Genomic DNA, 26,478 nt, shown 5'->3' on the forward strand with positions numbered 1-26,478 from the left:
CCGGTGGGGCGTTGGCTGCCTCTTATTTGTTTTATGCTCAAGGATCTTTCAGCCCCTGGTCCTACTTGGAAATATTGTTCAAAGATAGTGTTGACAAGTATGCAAGAAAAAAAGTCGTTAACAAGGTGTGACGGAAAAGTGTTACTATGCGTATGCTTCTCCAATGGCATCTTGTTCGTACTGGAAGGTGTGCTTTTACACTGTATGGTTTACCAAGTGGGCACATATTAGCTATGACAAACCTCGATGGATACAAATTTTATACTGTTCGAGTTTTCAAACTTTTGATTCTCTACTAAATTAGCACAAGGTGCCGGGTTAACATTGACTCGGGCATCATCGTGTACGTCGAAGACCAATTGAGCATACGCTCGGTGGACTTGACTCTGTGTTTGGACATGGAACCGGTAAAATTCGTGGAAAGAGGTGGTTGGAAGGAAGGTAAACAAAAAGGTGCTGAAGTAGAGTAATAGCAAGAAGATGCGACGAAGGGAAGGCAAGCAGATATATGACCATGGAAAGGCCCTAAAAGGCATTCACCTGTCTCATCGTCCTCCTTTCTAGAAACAATGACCCTAAAGATATGCGACAATCGAACCATTCCATCCTACTCTCTCCTCCACTGCTTTGCTTTCTCCCTCTCTGAATTGCCTTTTCTACCGCTCCTTAATTATCTCTAACCATATTTCCTTCATTTTGTTCCCTTCCCGATTACTCTTTCTATTTCCATTCACTTTATTTTCTCTCATCCCGAACAGCTTCACTTCAAAGAAATTCGTGAAGAGAAAAGAAAAAATCCCGTTCTAAAGAGAATGATCTTAGAAATCCCTTTGTGATGAGAACTGTGAAAGAAAACTGTTGAAGCACTGAAGAAAACGAAAATTCCTTCGTAAAGAGATTTTGGATATGAAAAAAAACCGTTGAAGATGATCTTAAAAAAAACTCTAGATTTTCAGACAATGTACTCGCCGGTAGGTGTTTTCCTGATGTGAAACGCCAGAGGTGGGATCTACCCTGGTGTTCAGGAGGTACATAGTGCTTGCAATAACATTACGACCATTGACATGCGGAGACAATTTACAACGGGTAGGTAAGGGAAAGGTCAGGAAAAGAATGTTCGTACCTCCAGTACAAATTTGAATGTGTCAAGAGCCCTGGTAGGCATATAAAATTTGAACTTCTCCACAACAATAGTCCACAATGTTCGTGTGGTAGCACAAACACCATCCTCGTCATGGAGACTCCAGAAGGTACAAAGTCCAAACGTCAGATTGTGTCATTGTGGTGCATATTCAAAATACAAATCCTCGATAAGTGCGGGTCCACATCGTCCTGCTCTTGCACAATTATATTCTATTATTCAATAGTTAAACAGTAAATTAACCTTCATCCCCTATCGAGCAGTACTACTCGTGCGATCTTAATAAACAGTGCTGAAAGATTGAAGAGTGTCATCATGACTGCAAATTCTTGTGAAATAACAATGCTTCAGAACGGAACATCACTTTGTACAAGATGTACGGTTGCATTCCCAAATTCAAATGCAATGGTCATCTAGAATTGGATCAATAATTCACGAATTACAAAGGTGCAAGGCTACATTTCTCAATCCCAATGCAACCGTCATCACCAGTTCACTATGGTATCTGTTTATAGTTTCATTTATGTATGGTTTTTCATTTTCTTTTCTAGTCAACATTTCAAACAATTGACTGACGGTTCAGGCTTTCGAGTTTTGGATGCTCCAGTAATTTGATCCAGGCAAACGTTTCTTCCATATATATTCAAGAAAACACAGCAATATATTGCTGTAACTCTTTTCTGCTTTGCAGGTTTCACATTGCCAATCGCCACCATTATGCAGTAAGAATGTTGTAAAACGTAACAGGATGCAATGTGCACGGCGGCAGGAACCAACATTGATGCCTACACAGAAGACAACATATCAATATGACCAAGCTCAGAAATCATCTGTGGATGCAACTCGACAGCATTCATTATAGGAAAAGGCCAGTAGCTGGAAAACATATCTTCATATGCATTGACATACTAAACACCATGTTTATCTACCATTATTTGGAATCTGAAACTCAGAACACTGTTTTACTATTCTAATGAGAGCTGTCTTTAGTTACAAAATATGAATTTGTATTAGTATTATTTTAGATTTTAATTGTTTCTACGATAATAAACGGGTGGCAGTGCATCCTTTCTATAATGGCTCCTCATTAAGACATATAAGGCACTTATGCTAGCCAGTATAGCAAACAGAATGGACTAGGTGGAGCATGCATAATTTCTCATATGTTTGTGAGAATAAATCATAAGATCACATGGAGGCCCACAAATATGCATTGAAAAAAAATGACCCTCATTGACTAGTTAGAGACATCAGATATATAATGAAGTTACTGAGCAGACAGACAATACCAAGAAAATCGCCAGAAACCATTGAACTCAACAATTTTTATTAGTGAGATATACAGTAGAATGATTCAAGCATACACGTTTTACAAGGAAAAAGCTATGGAGCTGCCAGCACAAGCACATCAGAATTCAGAATTGTACCTGGTCATGTGCAATTAAAATCAGGGCACCTTAGTGAGCACCAATAGACTACTGTTCTTTGGTTGATTCTGCCACAATTCCACCATTATCTACATAATAATTCGTTGATCTAGTGTAAAATTACAGAAGTTAGCTGCCACACAGCTGGAAGCCATTGAGACTATAATTACTGAAATACTGGAATAACGATGACATATGATCAAATAAAATGTTAATTGTGCTACATATGATCAATCAAATGTTAGTTGTGCTACATATGATCAATCAAATGTTAATTGTGAGAATCACTAGGTTACTTCCTATTGTTAAGTAGATGTCATCAGATCCCAACTTTTTATATATATCAAGTGCTCCATGTAATCCTTCAAGACCTGAAATATTTTCCACGAAATCTAATGCTCCATAAAATAGGTTAAGACTATTCCATCTGCATGATCCTACTTATCTTAGTTCATTACTCCAAGATAAAGTTGAAAGAAAACTTAATATCAACTGAATTACCATGAATTCATGCTTGTTGGGCCTTGTCTTCTTCTAACAGTAAATGAATGATGGATCTAACCACTTCGTTGTTGACAAAAGTTGCCATCTGAAATCAGACAATCTGGTCAGCTAATTAAAAAAGGAAAGTTGCGGCATAAGGGTTAAAAAAAGTATCTTGCATACTATCTGTCAAGCAGCCTTTTGTTCAAAGCAACTTATACATCTTTACATATACAGTCAATAGATACGAAGTAACTGTATGCACAGACGGGCAAGAGACAATACAGCTGCATGACATTTCCATTCCCCTTTGCATGTTCAACAACAGGAAGAGACACCATACCTCCGGCTTTCTTATCAACTCTTTCAGAACAGCATCAAGTGTCATTCGAAGTTGCTTGAATAAGACAGCAGTCTGTGCAGCAGCAGCCAACCTCAACCATCCATCTATAACAACCACTCCTATCTGGAAACAAAAACTATCAGTTTTCCCTTCTGAGAATTAGTATGCTCAGATACCATATATTATTATATTGTATGACCATACATACGAGTGAGCTTTCCAAGGGCCTCTTTTTTTTTTTTGTTCTGTCTGATCCAAAAAGACCTGGAGTGAAACAAAAAGAACTAAAGCATACCCTCTCCCTAATGTGATATTCATTTTTCAAATATATTTTTGAGTTTTCAAATTTTCATAGAAGATAAAAACAGTTTTTAGTTTGATCCTGACTCCTGTCAAGTGCCAACATCCAACATGCTATCGCCACAAAAGTCACATGAACAAAATATTGTCTAAAAGAATTAAAAAATTAAATCGTGTCAACTCAAGTGCATCCCATAGAGAAGAGAGAGAGAGAGAGAGAGAGAGAGAGAGAAGGATGGGGTTCCAGTAGTCAAGTGTTTCATGAGAGGCAAAATACCTGATGCTGGATTACCATGGAACCACCAAACAAAAGGAGCGAGTAGGGGGAAATGATGCTAGTATCACGTAAAAACACCTTGGTTGTCTCAACCTGAAAAAAGGGAACAGGGATTGAATCATACGAAGAACGTGTCAACACCAGAGATTGCCATTCGATACTACAATAGACAGCATATGTCCATATGGGTGTAGTGACCACAATCTTGGATGCTACAATTAACAGCATGTCCATATGCGTCATTCAAATTGGACAGTATTTGAATAAATTGGAACCTAAACAAGGAAACTCGTACATACAAATTTTATCTGGATTAGGTATAGAAGACCCACTCTAATGCATAATTTGGAAGCAAAAGTAACATCTAAACCGTCTCACATTGATAATAGCTGATACAAAAGTCATGCGAACAGAAGAGCCCATTGCATAACAAATTTCTCTAACAAGCAAGTCACTGATAATTGGAGCCCGAGGTTACTTAGTATCCGCATTTATTATAAGCATGTGCATCTCACATGATGGCAGGGAAGAAGGGAAAAAAAAGATGGGAACAAAATGATACACCTCATGAATGATATTGTCACCTTGTGAAGAAAATGAAGTAGCTTATGCAACAAGATGATAATGATACGGATACTAATATAATATTTTAGTGTGTCAACTCTCTGTTCACGTATACATATTTATTTATATAATAATATAATACCTCAACTTTGTGCATAAGAAGCTTTATTTTCCTGGGTCAACTCAAACCGCTCAAATGATTCCTAGTTTCGTGCCCCTACTTCCCAGAGTTTCGAAAATAATGGTCCCAGCAACCCCTGCCTATCAATCCTTTAGAGGATACTTTGGGGGACAGCGTGAGGGGCGTCCGCACCCCCTGGAGTTGACAAGAAAGAAAGTATTTTTTTCTCGGAGCAACCTTCCTGGTTCCAGACCCAGGAGTTAAAAAAACATATACCTTTTCAAGAAACACCAAAAATGGATATTGAACAGCTTTCAAGCTATGGTTCACAGATGATGGGTGTATATGAACTTCTCGTCTTCCATCATACCATCGAGGACGGTCCTTACTGAATAGAATATCATATGGCTTCCTTCCACCTAGAGCTCCAGGATCAACACCCTCCAATGTTGCTGCAACATTAGGGTATATACCTGCACATATGACCGACTGCACAATGCAAATGCTATTTAAGAATTTTTCGTATAATATGTTGAAATCATATCGATCTAAGAAGTGAAACAATGAATAATGTGACAAGCAGAGGTAAACAAGCATGATGGCAGTATGTTATACTTTTCAACAAGCAACAGTACAAGATTATTCCATCAGAATGGCAAATATATTTTTGGCACATGTCCAAAAATTGCCGACAGGTGAAAAGCATTCCAGGCTCATTTAAACCAAAAACAAGAGCAGAAGCCATGGCAGAAATTAATTCCTATTTAACATAAGCGAGCTTTCAATTTGTCCTGCATTCGTTTGAGGTTTGGTACACTAGACCGGATCAAATATTTGAAAAATATATATGGAGGTGCATAGTCCTTCGGTTAACAAGACAAACAACAATGAGCAGAGAGACTGCAATAACATTACAGAATCAACATTTTCCAAAATAACTTAGAAAAGTAAACAATTGGACATGACTTGTTTGCAAGGGCTAGCAATTATGCTATTACCTTAATAGCTGGGGCGCAGCGAGCATACATGTTGAATGGAAGGGACATATTAGAAAACCAACTCTCAAGAATGTCTTTCCTCCTCCCATCCTTAGGCCTCTGGAAATAGAAAACCAATTCACATTTGAAGATTGATTTTGATGTGTCTATTCAAATTAAGGAGAAACTTACACAAACTCATCCTCAACCCAAACACCCCATTAAAAAGCACAAACGACCTGACACACTTTTCATTTCAAGAGTAAAGACCTAATAGGTTGATGAAGTTAAGAGGGCCTAAGAAGTACTTTTCAAGTTTATGGCTTCTAGAGCAACTCTCTGTAATAGACATACCAGACTATCTTTAGGAAGATCTATAAGTCCAATGTCTGCTAGCAATGTACCGAACTGAAGACGCATGTCCCTGCAAAGAAAAATATACCTGATTACATGGTTTGTAGTTGATAAATAGATCACATGAGAATTTTATTTAATTTGACATTTTTATGGTAAACTTGAACACATTATCATGATCAATAATAGCTCAAAGTAGCTGCTTGTGAGGGGTCTGCAAGTAAGTGAAACAGCATAAGAAACAACAACCTATCAGTTGCTCCCAGAGTCAGTAGCAACTAACAACTCGAAAAGTCATGTTCCCGTAATAATACAAGGGAACTGCAGCTTTCCCAACCTTCGGTTTTGCAATGTTCACCCATGCGCTTTGAAAACAAATAATTAAACATGATCTCTCAGGAGCATACTTATGAACCTATGTTTATTGACACCTGATCCACAATGATACCTGCTAAACTTCAGGTGTTGTGCACCATCTAAGAATGTGATTGTGGGAACCACACAATGGCATACATAAAGTGTGAAGATAAGAGCAGAAAAATAGTAAAATACAGCTACATGGAACTCATTAAAAATGATGTAGTTAAATAATCTGCATAAACAAAACTGTGGGAGCCATATCTAGTGAGAATAGATATAGAAAGAACTACAGAGAATCTTCATATATCTATTACCTTTATTGGATATACTTTAAGTATTTGTTTCCCCCATTTGGTTGGGTTTAGAGGGTGTAAGATTTATTTTAGAAAACTGGTACTAGATGACTAGTTGCTCCATAAAAAATACAACAGTGTCCCAATCTAGCATTTGAAGATTTAAAACTATTACATCTCACTTATTTGATAAGTGAAATTCCTGTATGCCCTTAGGATATCTGCTCTTTTGCATCAGGTTCTGCATAAACAGGGCTAGTTTAGCTTCTGAGGAAACAAACCTGATCGTGTGCATCACTGTACTATTCAAGTAGAATGAATGGCAAAACTGACGAGCAGATTTAGCTCCATTCTGCAATTCAAAAACCAGCTTATTAAAAATTCTCCCAGGTGTATTTTCATAATATAGTATACCTACTACACAAATCAAGGACACATAAAGTTCTATCAAATGAAGGAAACATTTATTCTAGAACAAAAGGGAGTAGTTTATGACCTGTAGCAGTATCCGGGACCACTTGTCGTATGCAATTACCATTAGCAGGTGGTCTGATTGTTTATTATCTGTTGTAGAACTAGATACATCAAGGTTCTCATTCGATAATGCTACTTTTGCTTTCTCTACATTTTGCTTCTGTAGTATAAATGAAAACAGGTCATTAAATGTCAGGGCATATCCAAGTTACAAAAATTGTACATCGTTGTAGTCACATAATACCTCATCTTTTGGAGAGATAAATGGGGATTTATAACTCAGGAAAGCAGCAACAGAAAGAATTGGTGACAAACAACCAAAGATAGCACCATAGAGCATCATCTGCAGCCGCATATGCAGAATAAATCAGAACATCAATATGGGAAAAAGAAAAGATCAATACAAAATTACAAATTCACAACAAAATGTATGGAGTAGAAATACCAATGACTATAGTTAACCACATCTACTGATTTTTATTAACCCTGAAGTTGTTGTACATTACATATGGAAGCGCAGAAAACACCACCACATATGGAAAAAAAATAGTTGAACTTCCTTTAATTGTATGCGTATATAGAAATCAATGTGAAATAGGACTGTATGAAAAGCTCGAGCTCAACAAGCTCCTTGAGCATAGCTCTAATGGTAAATGAGATGGCTTTTGGGCCTTCACCATGAGCTTGAGTAGTTTAGTTAGGCTCAAGCTTGTTAGAGTATATGGTAAAGGATCCGCAAGAATCCGACTGTTATGGTAGGGTAGGATTAGTTTATATCTTATCTCTATGATTGCTTGAGATCCAAGCCACCATGTACTCTATATAAATAGTCCACAAGACTCAATACAAATCATCCACTATTATCGTAGTATATTCATCTTTCTACTTGGTATAGAGCCGCCACCTCCATAGCTTCCGCTACGCCACCACTAGGAGATGATGCAATCTCCATGATCTCTTCTGAGGGCTGAGCAACCCGTAGTTTAGTGTTTGTCGCCAATATAAAGATCGGCTACCACCAATTAGAGTTTTCTCCGATCATCTTCAGATTGGGTTTTCTCTACTTTTTTCCGATCATAGATCGGTTTGTGTCGCCCTGCCGACCCATCGACGTTCCTTGCCTCCGGACTTCACGCCTTGGTTTCGACCTCTCCGGCGCCTCCTCTCCTCTGATGGCGTCGTGGCTGGACGCAAAGCGCTCGTCGACATGACCCTCATATGCAGCCTTCCGAGCACCCCGTCTATCGTCGTCATCACGTTGGATCATCGTCGCTGGCCCGTCGTCCGTGAGCACGAGCCCGTCACACCACCGAGAATGAGGTTGTCGCTACATCACCCATCGTGGCTGTAGCGCCAACGCTCATCATCAAGCCATCATTGTCAGGGTCGCCACCTCTCTGGGTAGTGGCTCCACCCCATGCTGCTCGTCCTCATCGCCATGCCAACTATCGCTCCGAGTTAGCGCTTTCCTCCTACACCTCTAGTCCGCCGCCGCCGCCAGTTAAGGTCCTCAGGCAGATCAACCCGACTTTTGTGCACGTGTGTGCTCGTGTTGATGCTTTGGACATGCACCCTCCTCCACGGTTACAACCACAGTCACCTTGTTCTCAGCTACCTCGGCAACAAAAAGGGCAATCATCATCTTGAGCAAATCGTCAGCTTCTACTCCAGTCTAAGCATCTGCGTTGCTTACGCTACAACTACGGGGGGATGCTAGGGTATATGGTAAAGGATCCGCAAGGATCTGGCTGTTATGGTAGGGTAGGATTAATTTCTATCTTATCTCTAGGATTGCTTGATATTCAAGCCACCGTGTACTCTATATAAACAGCTCACGAGGCTCAATACAAATCATCTACTATTATTGCAGTATATTCATCTTTCTACAAAGCTTACTCAAGCCGAGCTTGAAAGATGCATATGTTATTTTGTTAGCAAGCTTACTTAAGCCAAGCTCCAAGCTCGAACTCCAACTTGGGCTTGCTCGAGGTTGGATCAAGTTTGGCTCATTGACATCGTAATGTGAATTTTTGCATACAAGACAATGTACAGAAAAGGATAGGAAAAATAAGGCAATATGCTTGGAGCATTCCAAAGATGCGTGAGGAAAATTATAGGGTTAGTCCACTTATATTACAAATTTCTATTTCCATTTCTCCAAATTTATATGGCACAATTTGAGGATGAAAGGTTAAACAGGAAGCATAATGGTGAACTCATTGGCTGGACCCGCGCCAGAGTTGGTGGCCACAATACAAAAATGTGCCATCAAGCAGCAAACAATGGCTTAGGCTCTTCATAATCACCACTGGATTCAGGATATACAAAGGGCCTATCTACTGAGGTTCTGCTTGAATACTTGCTCCTATGGGATACCATGGAAGCATGGAAGAAATTGAGTTGCTACCGGAAGAACAAGATCATCATGTTTGGTTGCACTCAGCATCAGGTCAGTTCTCCACCAAGACTGCATACAGATCCTATTTCTCTGGTTCAGTCCGATTCGAGCCATGGAAGCGCTTATGGCCGTTGTCGGCTCACTTGTACTGCAAATTCTTCTTATGGATGGCTATTTGTAACTGTTGTTGGACTTCTGACCGACTGGCAAGACATGGAATGTCACATCCAGAACATTGTCCATTGTATGATTAGAACTAGGAATCGGCATAACACCTCACCAACTCTGTATTTGCCAGGGAAGTTTGGTTCCGGCTATTCTCGCACATCGGTCTTCAGAACCTCACACCAGAACACCATGAAACAGTGTTCGCATATTGGTAGGGTCGGGCTCACCGAAGAGTTGGCAGATCTCAGTGTAAAGGATTCGATTTTATCATTATTCTAGGAGCATGGTGGATTTGGAAACATTGCAATGCTTACGTGTTCAATGGAGAGACACCTAGGGTTTAGGATGTGCTACGAGAGATCTATGATGAAGCTATCTTTGGGGTCTAGCAGGTGCTAAGGGGCTTAGAGCTATCTGGCCAGGTTAAAACCCTTTGTTTAGTTGTCTTGGATGTGTTTCTCAGTCTCTGTGGCATGAATGTTATGCTAAGCTAGGCGCGCGCGTGCGCGCGCGTGTGTGCTGTGTGTGGTCTCTCCCTAACAGGAGAACGCTTGTACTATGTTTGTTCTTCTCTGTTTAATACGAAGATACACAGCTTTATTGCGTGTTCGAGGAAAAAAAACAGGAAGCATAACAGACTTAGGTCTTTGTTTCAATGCAAGATGCACCAGAGACAATATAATATACTTTATGTTCGCCCGTGTGGCACACTGGCACAAGTGTAACAGTGTATGCCACCACTCGAAACTCTCCTTGTGTGACTAGCCCTACCACTTCTTGGGCCAGAGGGCCACCACCACTGACTGGGTTGGGTGTTACAGAGTACAGACAATCAGCATCAACAACTATATATGCTGTTTAGCATAACTGGAGTACTAGCGGGGAAACTTCACATGGAGCACAGTCAAGCAAGTTACTTTGATGAAATTGTAAGTGTCAAATATCTTATGTCAAGCATTGCATTTGATAGAAGGGCCAGTAAACTATAATTTAGCCTTACCTTTCCAATCAAAACATCAACAGGCAGTTTTGCTAAATGATACCCAAGAGGTGACAACTCTTCATGTCCTTCAAATGCTCCAACCTAGGCAAAACAATAGACACTTACAGCATAGAGTTCGATTGAGAACTAAAGAAAGAAATGTCAAGATTGCCATGCATACTTATGCCCATCACGATGTTTACATGTACAATGGGTTAAATAAACAGAAAGAGAATAGAACCTTGTATAACAAGTCAACTGCAGAGGAAATAGCCTCTTCGTTAGGGGGCTCTACTGCCTGGAAGAAAACAATACAAAATGTAAGCATACGACATGCAGAACTAACATAAATATAGCTTGCTACTAAGCACCTCATAACAAATGCTACAAAAAGATGCACAGGAACCCAACCTCTCATGCAAAAGTTACAGAAAACTTGCGGATGTTGCATAGAATATGTGATGAAATCAAAAGAAAGAGTGATGGTAAAAAAGAGGGAAATTTACCTTTAGCAAGAATGATTTGATGTCACCCAAATGAAGTGATTTTATTTGCAGACACAACTCAGTCAAAGGCATACGTAACATCTCAGGCACCTTCAAGCATAGTAGACATAATATAAATTCCCAAAGGCTAAATGTGCTATTTAGGAAAATTTGATAGTCTTTAGCAATAATATTAACATAAAATATAACACAACTATGTCAAGGAAATTCATACTTTTTATATATTACAGATTACTATTATAGTCTCCTCACTCCTGTACAGAATGTGGGTTTGCAATTGATTGATGACTTCCCTAAAATAATTGATTGATGTATCGGAGATGGATTATCAGGGTGAGACAGCCAAAAAGGAAACCCTTTTAGAAAGAATGATCACCATAAAAGGAATACAGAAAAGGTCAAGGCACTAGAGAAGCTAACTGGCATATCTGAGAGGCTGAAATAGGAGGAAGTTAAAAAATAACTAGGGCATGTGATAACCTGAAATGGACGCATAACGCTTTCAAAACGATGCCTTGTATACAAACAGAAACATAACCCGGGCTTCACGCGACCAGCCCTTCCACGTCTCTGTTTTGCATTTGCACGAGAAATCCAATCTTCTACTATGCTTGACATTTTCTGCAAAGATACAAGATAAATAAGCTAATAACAGAACTTACTTTAAATATTATATTGTTCCACAAGAATTTTTTCATGTCAACACATGCATAAAGAAAGTTACCCCAACAGCCATGTTGAGTTCCATGTGGTTTTTACTCTGGGACATGGGCTAATGAATTTGGAAGTCCAAGTGTGCAACCAACCATGAGCCGAACACAATGTAGCATGGTAGAAGATTATAACAATTAATGCCATTATTACCGTCAAGGAGCGTGGAAGTTAGCAATCCACGTACCAGAACTATAATTTATGCATCGGTCTCCTTGTACCGTTATTATTTTTACTTTTTACTATTACTAGTACCTTTATTAATTATAATTTTATCATCATCTTTTTAGTTGGATCTTGTGGGTTTCATCTCTAGCCTACCCCATCTTGCTTGGGACAAAGTCTTTGTTGCTGTTGTATTACCGTCAAGGCGTACAATGTAGCATGGTAGAAGACTATAACAATTAATGCCACTATTACCGTCAAGGCGTCAAGTATTAGCTCATGTGTCCAGTTATAATTTTTTTCTTTAGTGTGTCTATTTTTACTGTTGAAGGTGCTATAATTCAAGCATGCTGGTTCAATAGGAATTTATTAGTCACTGCATTAGATAAATAAGTAGAAAATTAAAGTCTGGAAGTGCAAGCAGTACTGAATAAAATGAATTTGAAAAGACGGTTTCTTACTCAACATGTTATAAGCCTCAGGAATCAAGGGATCTGAAGGGGATTTTTTTGGCAGTATTCTTTTAGATAGACTAACTAGTGTAATTTTCTTAAAATCTACCGAAGGACCATGATAAGCCCAAAAACCTTGTAGTATCTAGCCCGTAAACATTGTTCTAACAAAGAATCAGCAAACAAAGTTACCCACAGTTTTATCATGGACAAATTAGAAAGTGCCCTTTCAGTAAATCTAAAGTGCACCATCCAGTTAAAATGAGCCATTAAAAACTAATTGAATATAGGAATCCTTGTGAAAAGATTATGTAAAAGATAACTTCTGTATTTTTCTAAAATTACTGGTGAAATAAGAGAAATGTGACCTTGCGTGGGTTATAACGGTTCTCCTTGTGCTTTCCAGTATCAACTACATATATTACATCATCAATTGTAATGCTTGTCTCTGCTATGTCTGTGGCAACAATAACCTGCAACATCATTTAGTAAGTACACGGTAGGCCTGGGAGGATGAGAGTGGGTTAATCACCTTGCGTAAGTTATCTGGTGGAGATTGGAACACTTTCCTTTGATCAGAGGGTCCAAGCAGCGAATGTAAAGGGAGGATCCAATCAGATGATGCCCCTCTAAATCTAACTGAAGCAGATAATCTATCAATCAGCAAGTCAATCTCTGCAACTCCCTGCACCAGCATCAATGGGGGAAAGGGTGAGCCATAATGTAAGAAATATATTACCAAACAAAGCGTTAAGCTGATTTAAAACCATAAACTTACAGGAAGAAAAACTAGAACAGCGCCGCCAGGAGGGCAGTTCTCATCAATATAGCATATCAAATCTTCCAACAGATCAAAATCAATCACATCTTCATTCAAGCGTTTCTGTGTTATCAGAAGAAATCTTCAGTCAGGACCAAAACATTGTTAGAACAGAAGGGTGCAAGACATATGGTTCAGAGAAACTGACTAGATTTTGGTTGGTTCTTTCACTGTATGACTTATAGCAGTCAGAAGTATAATGAGGATTAACATAGCCTTCAGAAAGCGTTGACTCGTCACCCCATGAGGATAAGACAAGGTTCTTGTTTCCTCGTCGGTTATTCACTGAGCTGCTAGCATGCTTCCACTGGAGTATAATGAAAAAGATTAAAGGTAAGTAAAGCACTCCATGATCAGAAACACACAAGTATAATGGAGATCAATTGGTTAACTCTGAGGGTCTGAAGGGACATTGACAGAATATACAACTGTAAAAACCTATACCCAGAACATACAACTGTAAAAACCTATATCATACGCTTTCCCCGAAAGTAGTTCTATAAGTATCAAACAGGGAATCCCAGCCTGCAGGACCAAGATGATTTTTCAGACTTCTGTAATAAAACACACAAAAAGACCATGTACTCTATCTAATATGAGTATCTACAAATATAATTGGAAATGGTTATATACACAAGATCTAGTGATAAAAATGAAACAGCGATATAAACAGGCTTCAACAGATTAAGAGCATGTACTCTATCTAATATGAGAACTGGGTATATGAAACCTTTTCTCCATGCTGTGCGAAGTATGCTCCTGATGCAGGAGAATCCAATTCAAGACAGTACTCCATTTCCTCATAAACATCCTCAAGGAAGTGGGTTGACACCGGATGTGTCCTTCCTTCAACAGTAATCACAGGGCATTCTCCAAAATAACGTGCAAATAGGCTTGAATCAACAGTAGCCGACCTGATTTTAAATCGTGCAGCGGAACACAAGATTAGCAAGATGACAAATGCAAAACAGTAGGGAAGATAATGCAAAAATGAAAAGAAGTAAAGATACTAAACTTACATGAGAATCACTTTCAACTTCCTTCCTTGTTGATTAGAACGTTTCTCAACGAGATTCTTAAGAACAGTAAGCAGGAAATCACCCTGAAGGAAGGAAATAAAGATCGTTCAAATACTCAATCTAGCATAGGAACACATGACATTTTGTAACATGAAAAGAAAAGGAAATAAATGATTGAGTACATACCAAAATAGTACGTTCATGTACTTCATCTACTACAACATGAGTAACTTCACTTAAGTCTCTGTTTCCCTGGAACAAGTACATTATAGCAAACATCAAGACATGAAGCAAAACAGGAACCACTTCTTCCTGGGGTGGTGAAGGTGTGAGGGTACGACTCCACCCACTACAGTTCAAATTCTGGTATCCACAATTTACAATGTTCTCAATGGTATTATTTGTAAGGGTGCGAACGGAGGGGGACTCGCCGGTGTGAGTGTGGTGTGCATGTGTGATGGTGCATGCGCACATGCTTTATCCTTGTAAACAAAAAAAAGAAGAAGTTCAAGATAAAAACTGGATTCTTCTTTTTATTAGCTGAAAAACTTATATAGAGGAAAGACAGCTTCGAACATAACCATACCGGACCAAATGAAAAACTGATATCAGTTTTACATGTGATTAAGAAAATTGCATGAAGCATTAATTCTTATGCATAGGAGGGAACTACTTACAGATAATTTTCTAAGAAGGATACCAGTAGTACAGAATAAAAGCTTTGTCTTCTCATTCCTAAAGCAATAGCCAATAGAAAACATCAGACATATTATATAAAAACTTACAAGTTATACTTATAGCACCTCAAGGAGATCTTAAATGCAAAAATATAAAAGATGTGTGCATAGCCCATGTGTGAATGAGAAAGAAACGCACCGGGCACTATCAAGACGAACTTGATATCCGACCAGTGAATCATTCGATCCAGGTGAAGATTCACACCTTTCATCAGACACTCTTTCCGCCACAGAAATGGCCTGCACATATGTAGACCAATCCAAGTTATATTCGACAAAAATAACACCCCAAAATCTTGTGCAAAAGAAAATAAATCAAATAGAGCTTTTGTTGTTTAATTGGGAAAAGAAATCAAAAGAAACAAAAAGGAAAAACTCTCCCGGGCTCTCCTCTCTTTCCCTCCCTCGGCCCATCTCTCTTCCTCCCTCCCCAGCCCAGCTCCGCGGCCAACCTTCTCTCCCATGCACCACAGCAGGCAGCACCGCCCCGAGCCATCCCCCTTTCCCTTCCGTGCGCACCCGCTCCCTGGGCCACGATCACGCCAGCCCAACTCGCGCTCGCGCTCACCCACGTGTCGAATCCTCTCCATCTCTCTGTCATGCCGACCCCACCTGTCAACTTCACCTTCCATCTCTCACCGCCCCTTCCTTTTTCTGCGCCGTCGCAAATCCGACAGCCCCGATCTGGTTTCATGCCCATAGAAGGAAGGAGACCGCTCCGCGCTCACTCGAAAGGAAAGCACGACCAGCAAAAGGAAGGAAGAGGAATTCCCGACGCGGTTGAAGCTCCACAACATGGAAGGACCTCGCGCCAATCTCTCTGGCCTCCGATCCTCGCCCAAACTCGATTTCGTTCCCCCGTGTATAAATACCCCCCCCCCTCCTAGGCATCTGAAGCCAACCTGCACTCGTTCCCCTCAATTCCAAGCGCAAGAGCGCCGCCCAAGAGCTCCAGAGCCGCCGTCGAAGCTCCGTCGTCATCTCTCGTTGTCCCGACGTGTTCGTGTGCTTCAAACGGACTCGTCGTCGCTCGGGTAAGCTATTCCGCCGCTCGCCGTCGCATTCCGACCGTCGGATCTCAACTCCGACGAGTTCCCAAGGCCTCGCCGCCATGTCCCTCGTCGCCGTCTCCGCTCACCCGCCAAACACCAGGTAGGATCAATCTCAGTCGTCCGATTGACTTTATGCGGTTAGGATTAGATTCCCCCGTACCGCTTCACCTTTTAAAAACACCGCCCAGTCAACTCACCACGTGGACGCCACGTCAACCCTCTGTCCTACATGGCATGGCCGCGTCATCTCTCTGTCGGCACGCCACATCAGCTTCCCCTTTTTCTCTTTTTCTTTATTTCTTATGTTGACATCATAAACATCTTTTCCCGTGTAGAAATAATTCATAAAATTGGATAAATCTGAAAATAGGGTTTTCCTAATAATAAAAATTAGGAAAAATCTTTATTAATTCTGTTAATTCATTATATAGGTTTTCCTTTAATAAAATAAATGATTTAGAAAATCTAGAATAATGTTATTTGGGTTTTCCTTAATGTTTTTTATTCTGAAAAATTGATAAATACTTAGGGAAAATTAATAAATGAGTTTTTCTTTAGTAAATTAATTTGTAATAATCTGTTTTTAATTCTTTTTAAAGTTTCTTTAATCCTTTTTAATTCAAAATAATTGCTAAAAAATCCAGAAAATTCCTACGCCCTTCTTTCACCCTTCCAAAGCCTTACCTCCACCGTTGCAACTCCGATCTAATTGTTTCCTGCGCCAATAATTCACCAAAAATCATAAAAATAATAAATCGAGTTGTCTTGTGTGAGTTTGGCTCTTTTTTAGTTCTTGGTGTTTATTGTCTTGTTTTATTTTGCGATTAGACGCCGACGTCCAGGATCAGGAGTTTCCAGGATTTGGAGTTAGAAGATCCCACTGAGCAACAGGGTGAAGGCAAGTTATCCTTGATGCATTTTGATCCTAAGTTTTCTAAATGTTTTGCTGTGCAAAGTTGCATGCTATTAGTTGTCGGTGGGAAACCCAAGATAGGCTTAACTTAGTTTTCTCCATATCTACCTTGTCGCCTTGGTTTTGATGGGATCAAGGGTAGGATTGCTTAGCCATGCTTAGGATTTGGATCATGCACTTGGGATAAGAATTTTGATACTGATACTATGCAACATGAGATAAAATGGTGATAATGTTTTTAGCAACATGGAACTTAGGGTCTGAGCAAGTTTGACATGTTGGTTGGCCTGTGATGTGTTCCAGGTAGATTGTAGGTTTTTGGTGATTTCCCTGTGTTGGATGATGGAGGTCTTGCCCATACCACATCAAGGACCGGTTCATGGTTCGATCAGACCTATCTTTACAATACAATAACAAGCCTGGTATGGGACGAGCATGGTTGACTAATTAGTTTTCTCCCAACGTAGTGTTGACCAGATGGTGGAACGGGAAACAAATGGAATTTTTCTAGAACCGTATGGCACAAGAGGGGGCTTCCATTGTTGAGGTTATTGTTCACGCAGCAATGGAACCTTAGCGGGTACACTTGTTGGGAGAAACGTTGTAAAGGCCTTGTAGTGGTCAACTCGGCACACACCAAGTGTGTAAGGTACTGACGAGTACCGCAAAAGAGTTTAATCACGACTTGTGGATAAAGTGTACAACCTCTGTAGAGTGTAAAATTGATTAATCAGCCATGCTCACGGTCATGAGCGACCACATGATTAGAATACACTGATAATGGTTTAGGATGGATAACCTTGGGTTGGTGGTTCATTCATGGTTATGGGAACCAGTTTGAGGTGGTCAACCTCGGTTGAGGTGTTTATTGTGAAGAAGGTTAATTCTTGAGGTTGTTTTATCCAGTTTTTTATCTTTGTTTCTATTAAATGTATTATTAAATTCTACCATTATGCAAATTAGCCCTTATAAGCCTTATTATTGTGAATGCCTTCATATCATATTTTACCACAACTTGAAGAGTACGAGACGTACTCACACTTGCTATAACCATAATGCTCAGTCGGGAAAGTTTCTAAATTCTACTCTGAGGATGAGGGATTCTAAAGTGGTGCTCTACATCGAGAGCCTGTGGGCGATGCGGAAGTCTAAGCTAGCTGCGGTGTTTATTTGCTTTTTGACCCTAGAAGATCCCCTTTGTATTTGTAAGTAATTACGTTAAGTTGTGACATTGTGTTTTGTTATCATCTATGAAGTTAATTTCTATCTCAATGTATGGCATGAGTATTGGTCTATCTTTAGACCGGTCCCGACAACAAAGTATATCAGTTTGATCAAATAAAAGTTATGGGATGGTCTGTGACCATGTTAAGTAAAGTTTGATATTTTAGCAAATATGAAAGAGCGATAAGAGTCAAGGGTATAAGAGTCATCTCCTAGTCTAGGGTTTCTCACATCCACCTCTATATATAGTTCCCATTGGGTCTCAATGTAACCATCCTTCATTTATCCATCTATACAAAGTTAACATGCATCAGACCCTGGTTAGAGTTAGGTTAGATCTCGATCTAATCCACCCACGATCCAATGTTTCTCCCATCACCATTATTCATCACCGCGCGGTGTCTGCTTGTTGCTTCTTCACCGCCCTGTCCTCATCGCAGTGCATCGGCCACTTGTCGTTAGTTGCATCGCCGGGATCCACCCACCCAACGTGCATCGCCCATCCCCACTATCGTCGGGATCCCTCCACGCCGTCGCCGTTGTTCGCGTCGCGCTGGATCCACGCTCCTACGCCCGCTCCCGTCCACGAAGTAATTTCATCGATAACCACTAAACGATTAAGTAGCGATGTATGCAAAGCTAGACAACGAACATTTCATAATACACTCGTTCTGCATATCTTTAGGATAAAAGAAAATACTTCGACGCGCTGTCTCGGTGACAGGGTGGATATGCGTGGTGGCATCTTCCCGTCGACTTCAAGTCACCGCCCGCCTGTCAAGTCCCGCCCACCCGTCGCGGCCACCCTTCTTCCCCATCCATCATCCGCCGACTGGATCCAGTCGCCGCCGTGTCCACCGACTGGATCCAGCCGCCGCCGTGTCCGCCGACTGGAATCCAGCCGCCAGCTGCTGGGGCCTGTCAACGGCCATCGTCCCCATCTTGTGGCGTCCCTACCCATCATCGCTTCCGTGGTGGTGGTGTTGTTGCACGTGGTCCTGCGGCTGCTACTGGTGGTCTTCGTCTCCTCTCCATCCGTACTGCTACTAGTGGTGCTCTGAAGTACTGCTGCTGCGGGGAGGACGTCTGTCGTCTGTCTGCGCCCTGTCACCACCATCTGTTCGTGCTGCCGTCACGGTCATCCTTCGTCGCGCATCAGATCGTCCTCGTCGTCGCCCTTTGTCGTGTACCGTTGCAGAGTCCATCTTCAAGCCCACGTTGGCCCTTCTCCGCCCACTGCTCTGTCTTGGATGAGAAGATGAATGGTGATGATGGCCATTCTAATTTCTCTTCGCTGCTAGTGTCTCCAGCATATCGAGTCATGTTTCCGTTGTGTCCATCGCTCCATCCAAATCTGCTGCTAGCATCTTAGTCAGTCTTTATTTTCGTTGCGTCCATTCAAGACACATATACTCTTTTAGTTCGTCTTAGGCGTGCATGTCCACAAATTTTGTCAGTTAGTCGCTTCTTTTATTTTGTGGTTAGCTGAGTCCTGTCGATTTGGCTAATTCCATCATCGTCATTGTTGATGCGACTTTGCCGTCTTGGTCCTTTCGTAGCCGTCTTGCTACACATCATGACCAATGGCCCCCTTCGTCGTCATCACGATATTATCTCACTACTTGCCGTCTTGCAACAGTGATTTCTCTATTCTCCCTTCGGCTTGATTTGACACATCTCACTATTCTCGTCGTGTTCAAAGTCTCTAAAGCAAGATTCATATTTGAGGTATTTGCTGAAGTATTGGTCGTGAAGGCAGTACCCTCTTGTGGAGGAGATCGTTTCGTACATCAACATTGTTCAAGAGTTGCACGCTTCGATGACATATTCGATATAGGACTTCAATGTATCTTTTTTTTTAAGTCTAGTGCTTAGTGTCAACTCTTCAAATGCAACGCCATTGCATTCACGTTGCATTTGAGGGGGGTGGGGTTAAGGGTATAAGAGTCATCTCCTAGTCTAGGGTTTCCCCCATCCACCTCTATATATAGTGCCCATTGGACCTCAATGTAACCATCCTTCATTTGTCTATCTATACAAAGTTAACACGATAGTATTCAAAAGTTGTACTGTGAGATTCAACATATGGCCTTGCATCATGATCACACCAAATGATTTCATGAACAAGGCATGCTATTTTTGCATTTTACCACTATTAATCTTATGATGCTGTCCTGAAAGAAAAGATAAAGATCTGCATCATGATCATACCGCTATCCTACGGGGTTGTGTGCAAACTATATTGCAATAACCTCCAAGTTCAGACTCAATCATGTCATCCAAAATAAATTGTGGCACCTGCAATAGATGAGAAACAATCATCAGAGTCCATAATTCTGGGAAAATCATAATTAACTTACACAAGTTTCTGTTGCATCATATTCAATACTAAGTATCTTTTAACAATCGACATGTTTGCAAAAGCATATATCTATAAATATAAACATTGTACCAAGAGGTACTTCTGTATATATCACACAAAAAAAATACAGATAGTTTGATGAGAATGGAGATCTATGGTGAGAATAGTTTGTTCACAATGTTAACTCTACCGTTTTTCAAAAATTACCGCCAGACACCATTAAGGCCGGTAAGACCAGCTACCAGCCTTACTGATCTAGTTTTTGTATAAATCTATTTGATCAAATTTCAAATTTAAATTTTAAACTGAAGAATACAAAAAGGGGTGACAGTCCTAACTTCGACCCAGAAGTTCAGCTAGTCTAGTGGGGAGAACATTCGCTCAGTAAGAACAGGTTGAGAGTTCAACTCCCTCCCACCATAAATTGCAACTTTACCATTTTATATGTGGGACCCATATGTAACTGCCATAACTGAGGAAAAATTTAATACTGATCTGAGAATTGAACCCAGGACCTCGCTGAGGCTAGACAAGAGTATTACCACTGTGCTAGCTGCTGCATCATGTTGTTAGTTCTGAGTTAGAACTTTTAACCTTTTGAAATTGAAACGAAACTGAACTTTTTTTGTCGGTTTATGGTGCTACCGGACCCTAATGTTAAAGCCGGTAACTGCCAGCACTGAAATTGATAACCCTGTTTGTTAACACAATCCCAAAGGTGAAAAATAAGATGAAGGGCAAATTGAAAGACTAAGATGCTTCAAGAAAATCCATATGGCCATATCATGGAATATGTAAAGCATCATATATCCATGCTTATTACAGTCAAGTTTGTTCGAACAAACCTGGTACAATTGCATGAATGAAAAGGTAGGAGAGGTACCTGAGTTGTTTTCCCACATCCAGTTTCTCCACTAACAACAATTACATCATTCTCTTTCAGCAGTTGTAAGAAATGTTTCTTCTGTCTAGCAATTGGTAGAGAAGCTCTTGCTACCAGCATTTTCTAAATTCAAGGTGAACACAATAACTAATTGGTAAGTAGACAAAAACCAGCGCTTAATTCTGAATACTTTTAGCAGATAGAAAATTCATTGCATACCAAGTAATTCGGTAGCTTCCTTTTATCTTCCAACTGTTTTTTCAAAATTGCACTCTCTGCATGCTCCGGGGATCTCGATCCTAATTGTCAAAGAACAACAAACCACACTTAATTTATTAGCAGATAAAAGAAGGAAAAACTACAACAATGACAGTGTTGCTTTCATTCACTTAACCATTTCAATTAGAAAGGAAAGAAAATGAGAAACAGTTGCAATATCATAGGAAACCAAAGCTCAGAAAATAGGAGACATGCGAATTAATAATAGATAATACACGATTCCATATGAATCATCCTGAAAAGTGGCAAGGAAACAGATTCCACATAGAAGCAACCTTTGTTAGGGTAGCTGGTATAGCTGTTAGGGGGTAAGGGTCCAAGGACCAGAGAGCGAGATCGCTCTCATCAACGCCGGGCTTGATCACGAACGCCAGGAGACTCTGACTTTGGTTTATTTCTTCATTGATCATAATAGGGTATGTGGTGTCCATTAGATAGGGAAGACTCGTTGAGACCGAGCGTTTGCTCGGGTGGTAAGATGTCAAGTGAGTGTCGAGCCCGGCCGCGTTCGAGCCTTTCGGCCGGCGCGGGTGCTCAGCGGGGATTTATTCCCCAATCCCTCCTGGGTACGCACACGTGTGAGCGCTTAGCGAGTATCAATCTACAGCGTGTGTGCTTAGGACGTGCACGTGTGTACGTGCGTTGGACGTGAATGTGGTGTGAATGGGTTGTTTGCGTCCTGATATGTACCCCTCTCAAAAAAAAAGATAGGGAAGACTCGTTGACCGTGCTAGACTACCACAGTACAGTTCATGTATACAGGAGGACTACTTTGACCCATAAGAAAACAATCTCTACCTTCCTAACAAACCATATCTCTTACTTCCTAACTAATAGATAGGGTACCAATTATTTAGGAAAATACTACTTCTAAAACCCTTCTTAATCCTAATGCTACAGTAGGTGCATACTGTTTATGCGCCAGTACCAGCTACCCTAACAACCTTATGGACACCCACTGCCAAGAAAGTACAAGGAAATGGAGAAGGTGATTGTTGTCTGTCAACAGTGATAGCCTAGTATGTCTTGGAAGGGGAAAACGATAATCACCTACAATCATGAATTCATGATTGCTTGTCACATTATTCAGAAATATGTTTTAGAAAAGAATAGTTGAAATGATGATTTTTATTCACAACTTACCCGTACGACTCGGTATGGTAGTCTCTCTCTTCTTATAGACAGATTTGTTTTCTTCAGTGTTCCTAGAATCTACCAATATGCCACCAGCAGAAGTATCTCCGATTTGAGATGTACAATCTGTATCTGCATCCATATTCAATAGCATATCTACAAAGCCAGCTCTTCGACTATCCTCAGTATCCAGCACCCTTGATGTTGATGATAATTCACCTGTTTTATGAAAACATGCAATGCGTAGAGCAAAGAACCATTACTATTCACAAATCGTCAGAGAATAAAACATGAACTCACAAATCATCAGAGAAGAAAACATGAACAAATTGCTCCAACCTTCTTGCCATCTTAAAACAAGTGATGAGTATGGCTCAGTAAGCAACTGACGTAGTGGAAGGTCAGCAAAGAATTGATATAGAGCAAAAGCTGCTACTCGACTTTGCACTTCCTGTTCATAAATTCAGCAAATGTTTAATAATGCTATTTTAGATAAGAACTTATAAAATTATTCTATTGTGAGCCATTAGGAAACGATAACTCACTGTAGCGTGTAGGTATGACGATAATTATTATCATGGAAACAAGCATGGCAAGCAGAGGCATATCAGAACAATATTAGCTTAACTAACATGGACTTCTTTGTAACAAGTATTATCATACAAAGTAACAGAAAAGTTATAACCTCAACAGATCCATATTCTTCATCTAGTTCAGGTAACAGGATTTTCGTCAAGCCTCCAGCCTTCCGACTCTTACCACGGCCAGTAGCACCCCGCAATACATTAACAGCATACACAAATTTACCATCTTTCTCAGATATTTTACTATACTTTGGAGCTTCCCAACCAAGTTTCTGACAAAATTTTTGTAGAATAGCTTTTGGCATTTTACCAGAATCTCCCTGTAGTTGGAAAAAAAAATGAAACAGTTTGAAACAATTGAATAGCAGAAGCACAAGTCAAACATGAAACATGTTCCATCAGTATGAAGAAAAAGTAAAAGCACTTGACCTTTTTCCATATATCATCTATGTTTCCAAGAAGATGCCCATAACCATCATGTGATAATTTCTCTATTTTTTGCTGTTTCAAGATTTCTGGAGCCACTGCCTCCCAAGCAGATGAGTCTTCAAAGAACAGGTTATCAAGCTCTACTTCCTCTTGTTCTGTCTCCTTCGTGCAAGTTTCACCGGCATCCTTAGGAATTGCCTTTTGCAAATCAGATCCTTCGTCAATATTGACTAGACTGTCAGATTTATTCTCAGTTGCCTCTAAATCATTGTGATCACCCTCAACCTTTGCAGTTTCTGAATTTGAAGATGCAGAATGTGCGGAATGGCTTGTATGTTCCTTCGAGTTTCCATACTTGGAATTCTTTTTTGCAGCTGTGAAGTGGGAAAAAATCAAATAATAAATCTGCATGAACTACATAAAAACTAAAAAAACTTATCAGGACCATGAAAGAACTAGTAGACCAGATAACTCATGGTTATAACATGAATACCAATAATACAATTATTAAAGTTACCCTTGCTCTTCCGCCTACTTGGCTTTGCTTCGACAACTTCAAAAGTCGGTGAACAGTGATCTTCCCATGTGGAGGAATCATTAGAATTTGCATCATCCTCCTAACATCAATGGCATCCAAAGGAAAAAGTATACCATGAAATAGCACATCAAAAGAAAGAAAAAGGAAAAACAGAAAGAACTTGATAAAGGAATCGCGTGAAGAAAAAACAGCACGGAAGATGGACCAGCAGACATGAAATGACATTCAATTCATAGTGAATCAGTATGCATAGGATGTTATGTACATTTAGTGCCAGCGTCAGCAGTATGTTCAATGATTATAATCCCTCTGTTACAACATTGATACCATTTTAGATGAGCGATGTCAAGTTTTGAAAAATCGCCCATTAATGTGTACAAATTATTCAGATTGATCACAAGAAAATAACATCAGTAGATGTGTTGTCACAAGTATCACTAGTACTTTCATTATATTCTGTAATGTTTACTAGCATGTAGCTATCACAAGTAATAGTCAAAGCTGTATGTTGGAGACCATGTCAACATCTAAAACATCTGTAATGTCGCAGAATAAGAAAGCAGTTTTAACTAAGCAATTAGTAGACAAACCAATAAAACATAAGATTAACAGACTCCAACGGTTATTCAGAGAGTATTAAGACTCGGTGACTCAATCCAAGTGATAGGATTATTTGTTCATATATCAATACCTCCTCTTGTTGCTCCATGTATTGCCGAATCCATGCAGCTTGCGATGAGCGCCCGTCATCCAATGATACATCCTCTTCCCGCCGCCAACCAATTCTTATTTCCAACCCCTCGGTGCTCCCTTTCACCACCTCAGGTTCACGACTCTGTGGTACCCAATTGTCCTTGGCTGTGGACAGTACCTTAACAGAACCCTCAGCTCCTACAAAACGCAAGAACACATGATTCTAGCACGAAAGAGTAGCAGCCAACAATTCAATCCAATCCATTCATCCATGAGAAAACACAGGAATATAGTCACCACTACTGGCGTGCACAGGCGTGTGTGCACGTAGAACCCAAAATGTAGGAGAGTGCAAACCCACATGCTCCAACATGTACAAGGTGCTACTTCACACTTAAACCAGTAAATTTCAAAACGAAGACAAATGATCATGTAAAATCCATCCTATGCACACGTGAAGGAGAATACACACATCGCAAATGCATGTCAATGAGCACACGCACGGACTGGTGAGGACACAAGCACACGTACAGAGAAATGTGCCTACACATGAACCACTAGCCGCCTGGAAGCAATACATCCTAAAGCCTTGAATTTCATACCTGCGCCAGAGGTGGTGCCGCTGGTGCCGCTGGAGAATTTGAGGGGGAGCTCGTCGCCTAGCAGATTAAAGCACAGCCAGTCCAACGCCGACTCAAACGTCGCCGAATCCTTTCCCCAAAAAATCACCAAAAATCATCAGCCAACAGCCAATTCAATCTTGCAGTGACGTTCAAGGTGAGTTCGATACGCACGGATAGAGCGGAGAGGGCCTGCTCGATTTGCGCGGAGGAGAAGCCCTCGAGCGCGAGCTTGTCGTACACACCGCGCAGCCGCCGCGCCTTCTGCTCCCTCGACTCGCCGCGGGCCCCCGGAGCGTCTGTGGGCGCGGGTACCGGGGCGGCTGTGGCGGAGGAGTTGAGGAGGAGGCGGCGGAGGCGGCGCTCGTTCTCCGACGAGATCTGGAGGCGCGGCGCGGCTGCGGCGGCGGCGGAGGACGAGGAGGAGGGTGGCTTCTGCTTCTGCTTCTGTTTCGAGGCCGGCTGCTTCTTCTTTGGCGCCATGTGGCTTCGGCCGCGCGGAGTGTGGGCGCGCCGTCTGATCGTCTCCGGCGACGGCGGGCTCTCAGAATTCCAGAATTGCGGGGGACTGCTGTAGGGGGAAAACGGCGACGGGAAGTTTGTTGCTGCAGATATAAGTTGGGGTCCACGTGTAAGGGCCCGTCCCCTACGTTCTTGGGCAATTGGGCTGGGCCTTCGCGACCTGCTTTTTCGGC

At 40.9% G+C, this 26,478-nt stretch overlaps 1 protein-coding gene across 4 annotated transcripts; it reads right to left on the minus strand.

Moving 5' to 3' along the window:
* Positions 1 to 1,457: 1,457 nt before the first annotated feature.
* Positions 1,458 to 26,379, minus strand: LOC133924239 (DExH-box ATP-dependent RNA helicase DExH7, chloroplastic). Of its 4 annotated transcripts, none has more exons than XR_009910789.1 (35): positions 25,958 to 26,379; positions 25,766 to 25,874; positions 25,162 to 25,361; positions 24,450 to 24,549; positions 23,933 to 24,306; positions 23,605 to 23,823; positions 23,259 to 23,370; positions 22,929 to 23,138; positions 21,726 to 21,805; positions 21,507 to 21,629; positions 20,473 to 20,559; positions 15,212 to 15,312; positions 15,013 to 15,070; positions 14,522 to 14,587; positions 14,336 to 14,418; positions 14,047 to 14,230; positions 13,465 to 13,623; positions 13,275 to 13,379; positions 13,029 to 13,181; positions 12,865 to 12,969; positions 11,649 to 11,789; positions 11,169 to 11,258; positions 10,904 to 10,960; positions 10,681 to 10,764; positions 7,359 to 7,457; positions 7,137 to 7,274; positions 6,922 to 6,992; positions 5,988 to 6,057; positions 5,655 to 5,753; positions 4,933 to 5,145; positions 3,972 to 4,064; positions 3,395 to 3,517; positions 3,070 to 3,157; positions 2,569 to 2,657; positions 1,458 to 1,926 (listed from the first exon to the last, which is right to left on the minus strand). XR_009910789.1 is itself a non-coding variant. In XM_062369686.1 (34 exons), exons 1-33 carry the CDS (start codon positions 26,264 to 26,266, stop codon positions 3,077 to 3,079), a joined length of 4,296 nt encoding a protein of 1,431 aa, XP_062225670.1. In that variant the 5' UTR covers positions 26,267 to 26,379; the 3' UTR covers positions 2,706 to 2,939; positions 3,070 to 3,076. The 4 variants fall into 4 exon arrangements, 2 of the variants coding, with proteins under 2 accessions (XP_062225670.1, XP_062225671.1); XR_009910788.1 differs by having other exon boundaries at positions 2,569 to 2,677; XM_062369686.1 differs by lacking the exons at positions 1,458 to 1,926; positions 2,569 to 2,657 and adding an exon at positions 2,706 to 2,939.
* Positions 26,380 to 26,478: the final 99 nt, after the last annotated feature.

The sequence above is a fragment of the Phragmites australis genome, chromosome 7, assembly GCF_958298935.1.
Source record: "Phragmites australis chromosome 7, lpPhrAust1.1, whole genome shotgun sequence".
In the NCBI taxonomy this organism is placed as follows: Eukaryota; Viridiplantae; Streptophyta; class Magnoliopsida; order Poales; family Poaceae; genus Phragmites; species Phragmites australis.

What these genes read in the sequence shown, in the direction of transcription:
- LOC133924239 (XM_062369686.1), bottom strand. Translation starts at nt 26,266, where the DNA reads ATGGCGCCAAAGAAGAAGCAGCCGGCCTCGAAACAGAAGCAGAAGCAG. An exon ending in AGGCCCTCTCCGCTCTATCC is followed by an intron (nt 25,875 to 25,957) that starts GTGCGTATCGAA and finishes TTTTGGGGAAAG; the next exon opens with GATTCGGCGACGTTTGAGTC. An exon ending in GTTCGTCTTGATAGTGCCCG is followed by an intron (nt 15,071 to 15,211) that starts GTGCGTTTCTTT and finishes CTATTGCTTTAG; the next exon opens with GAATGAGAAGACAAAGCTTT.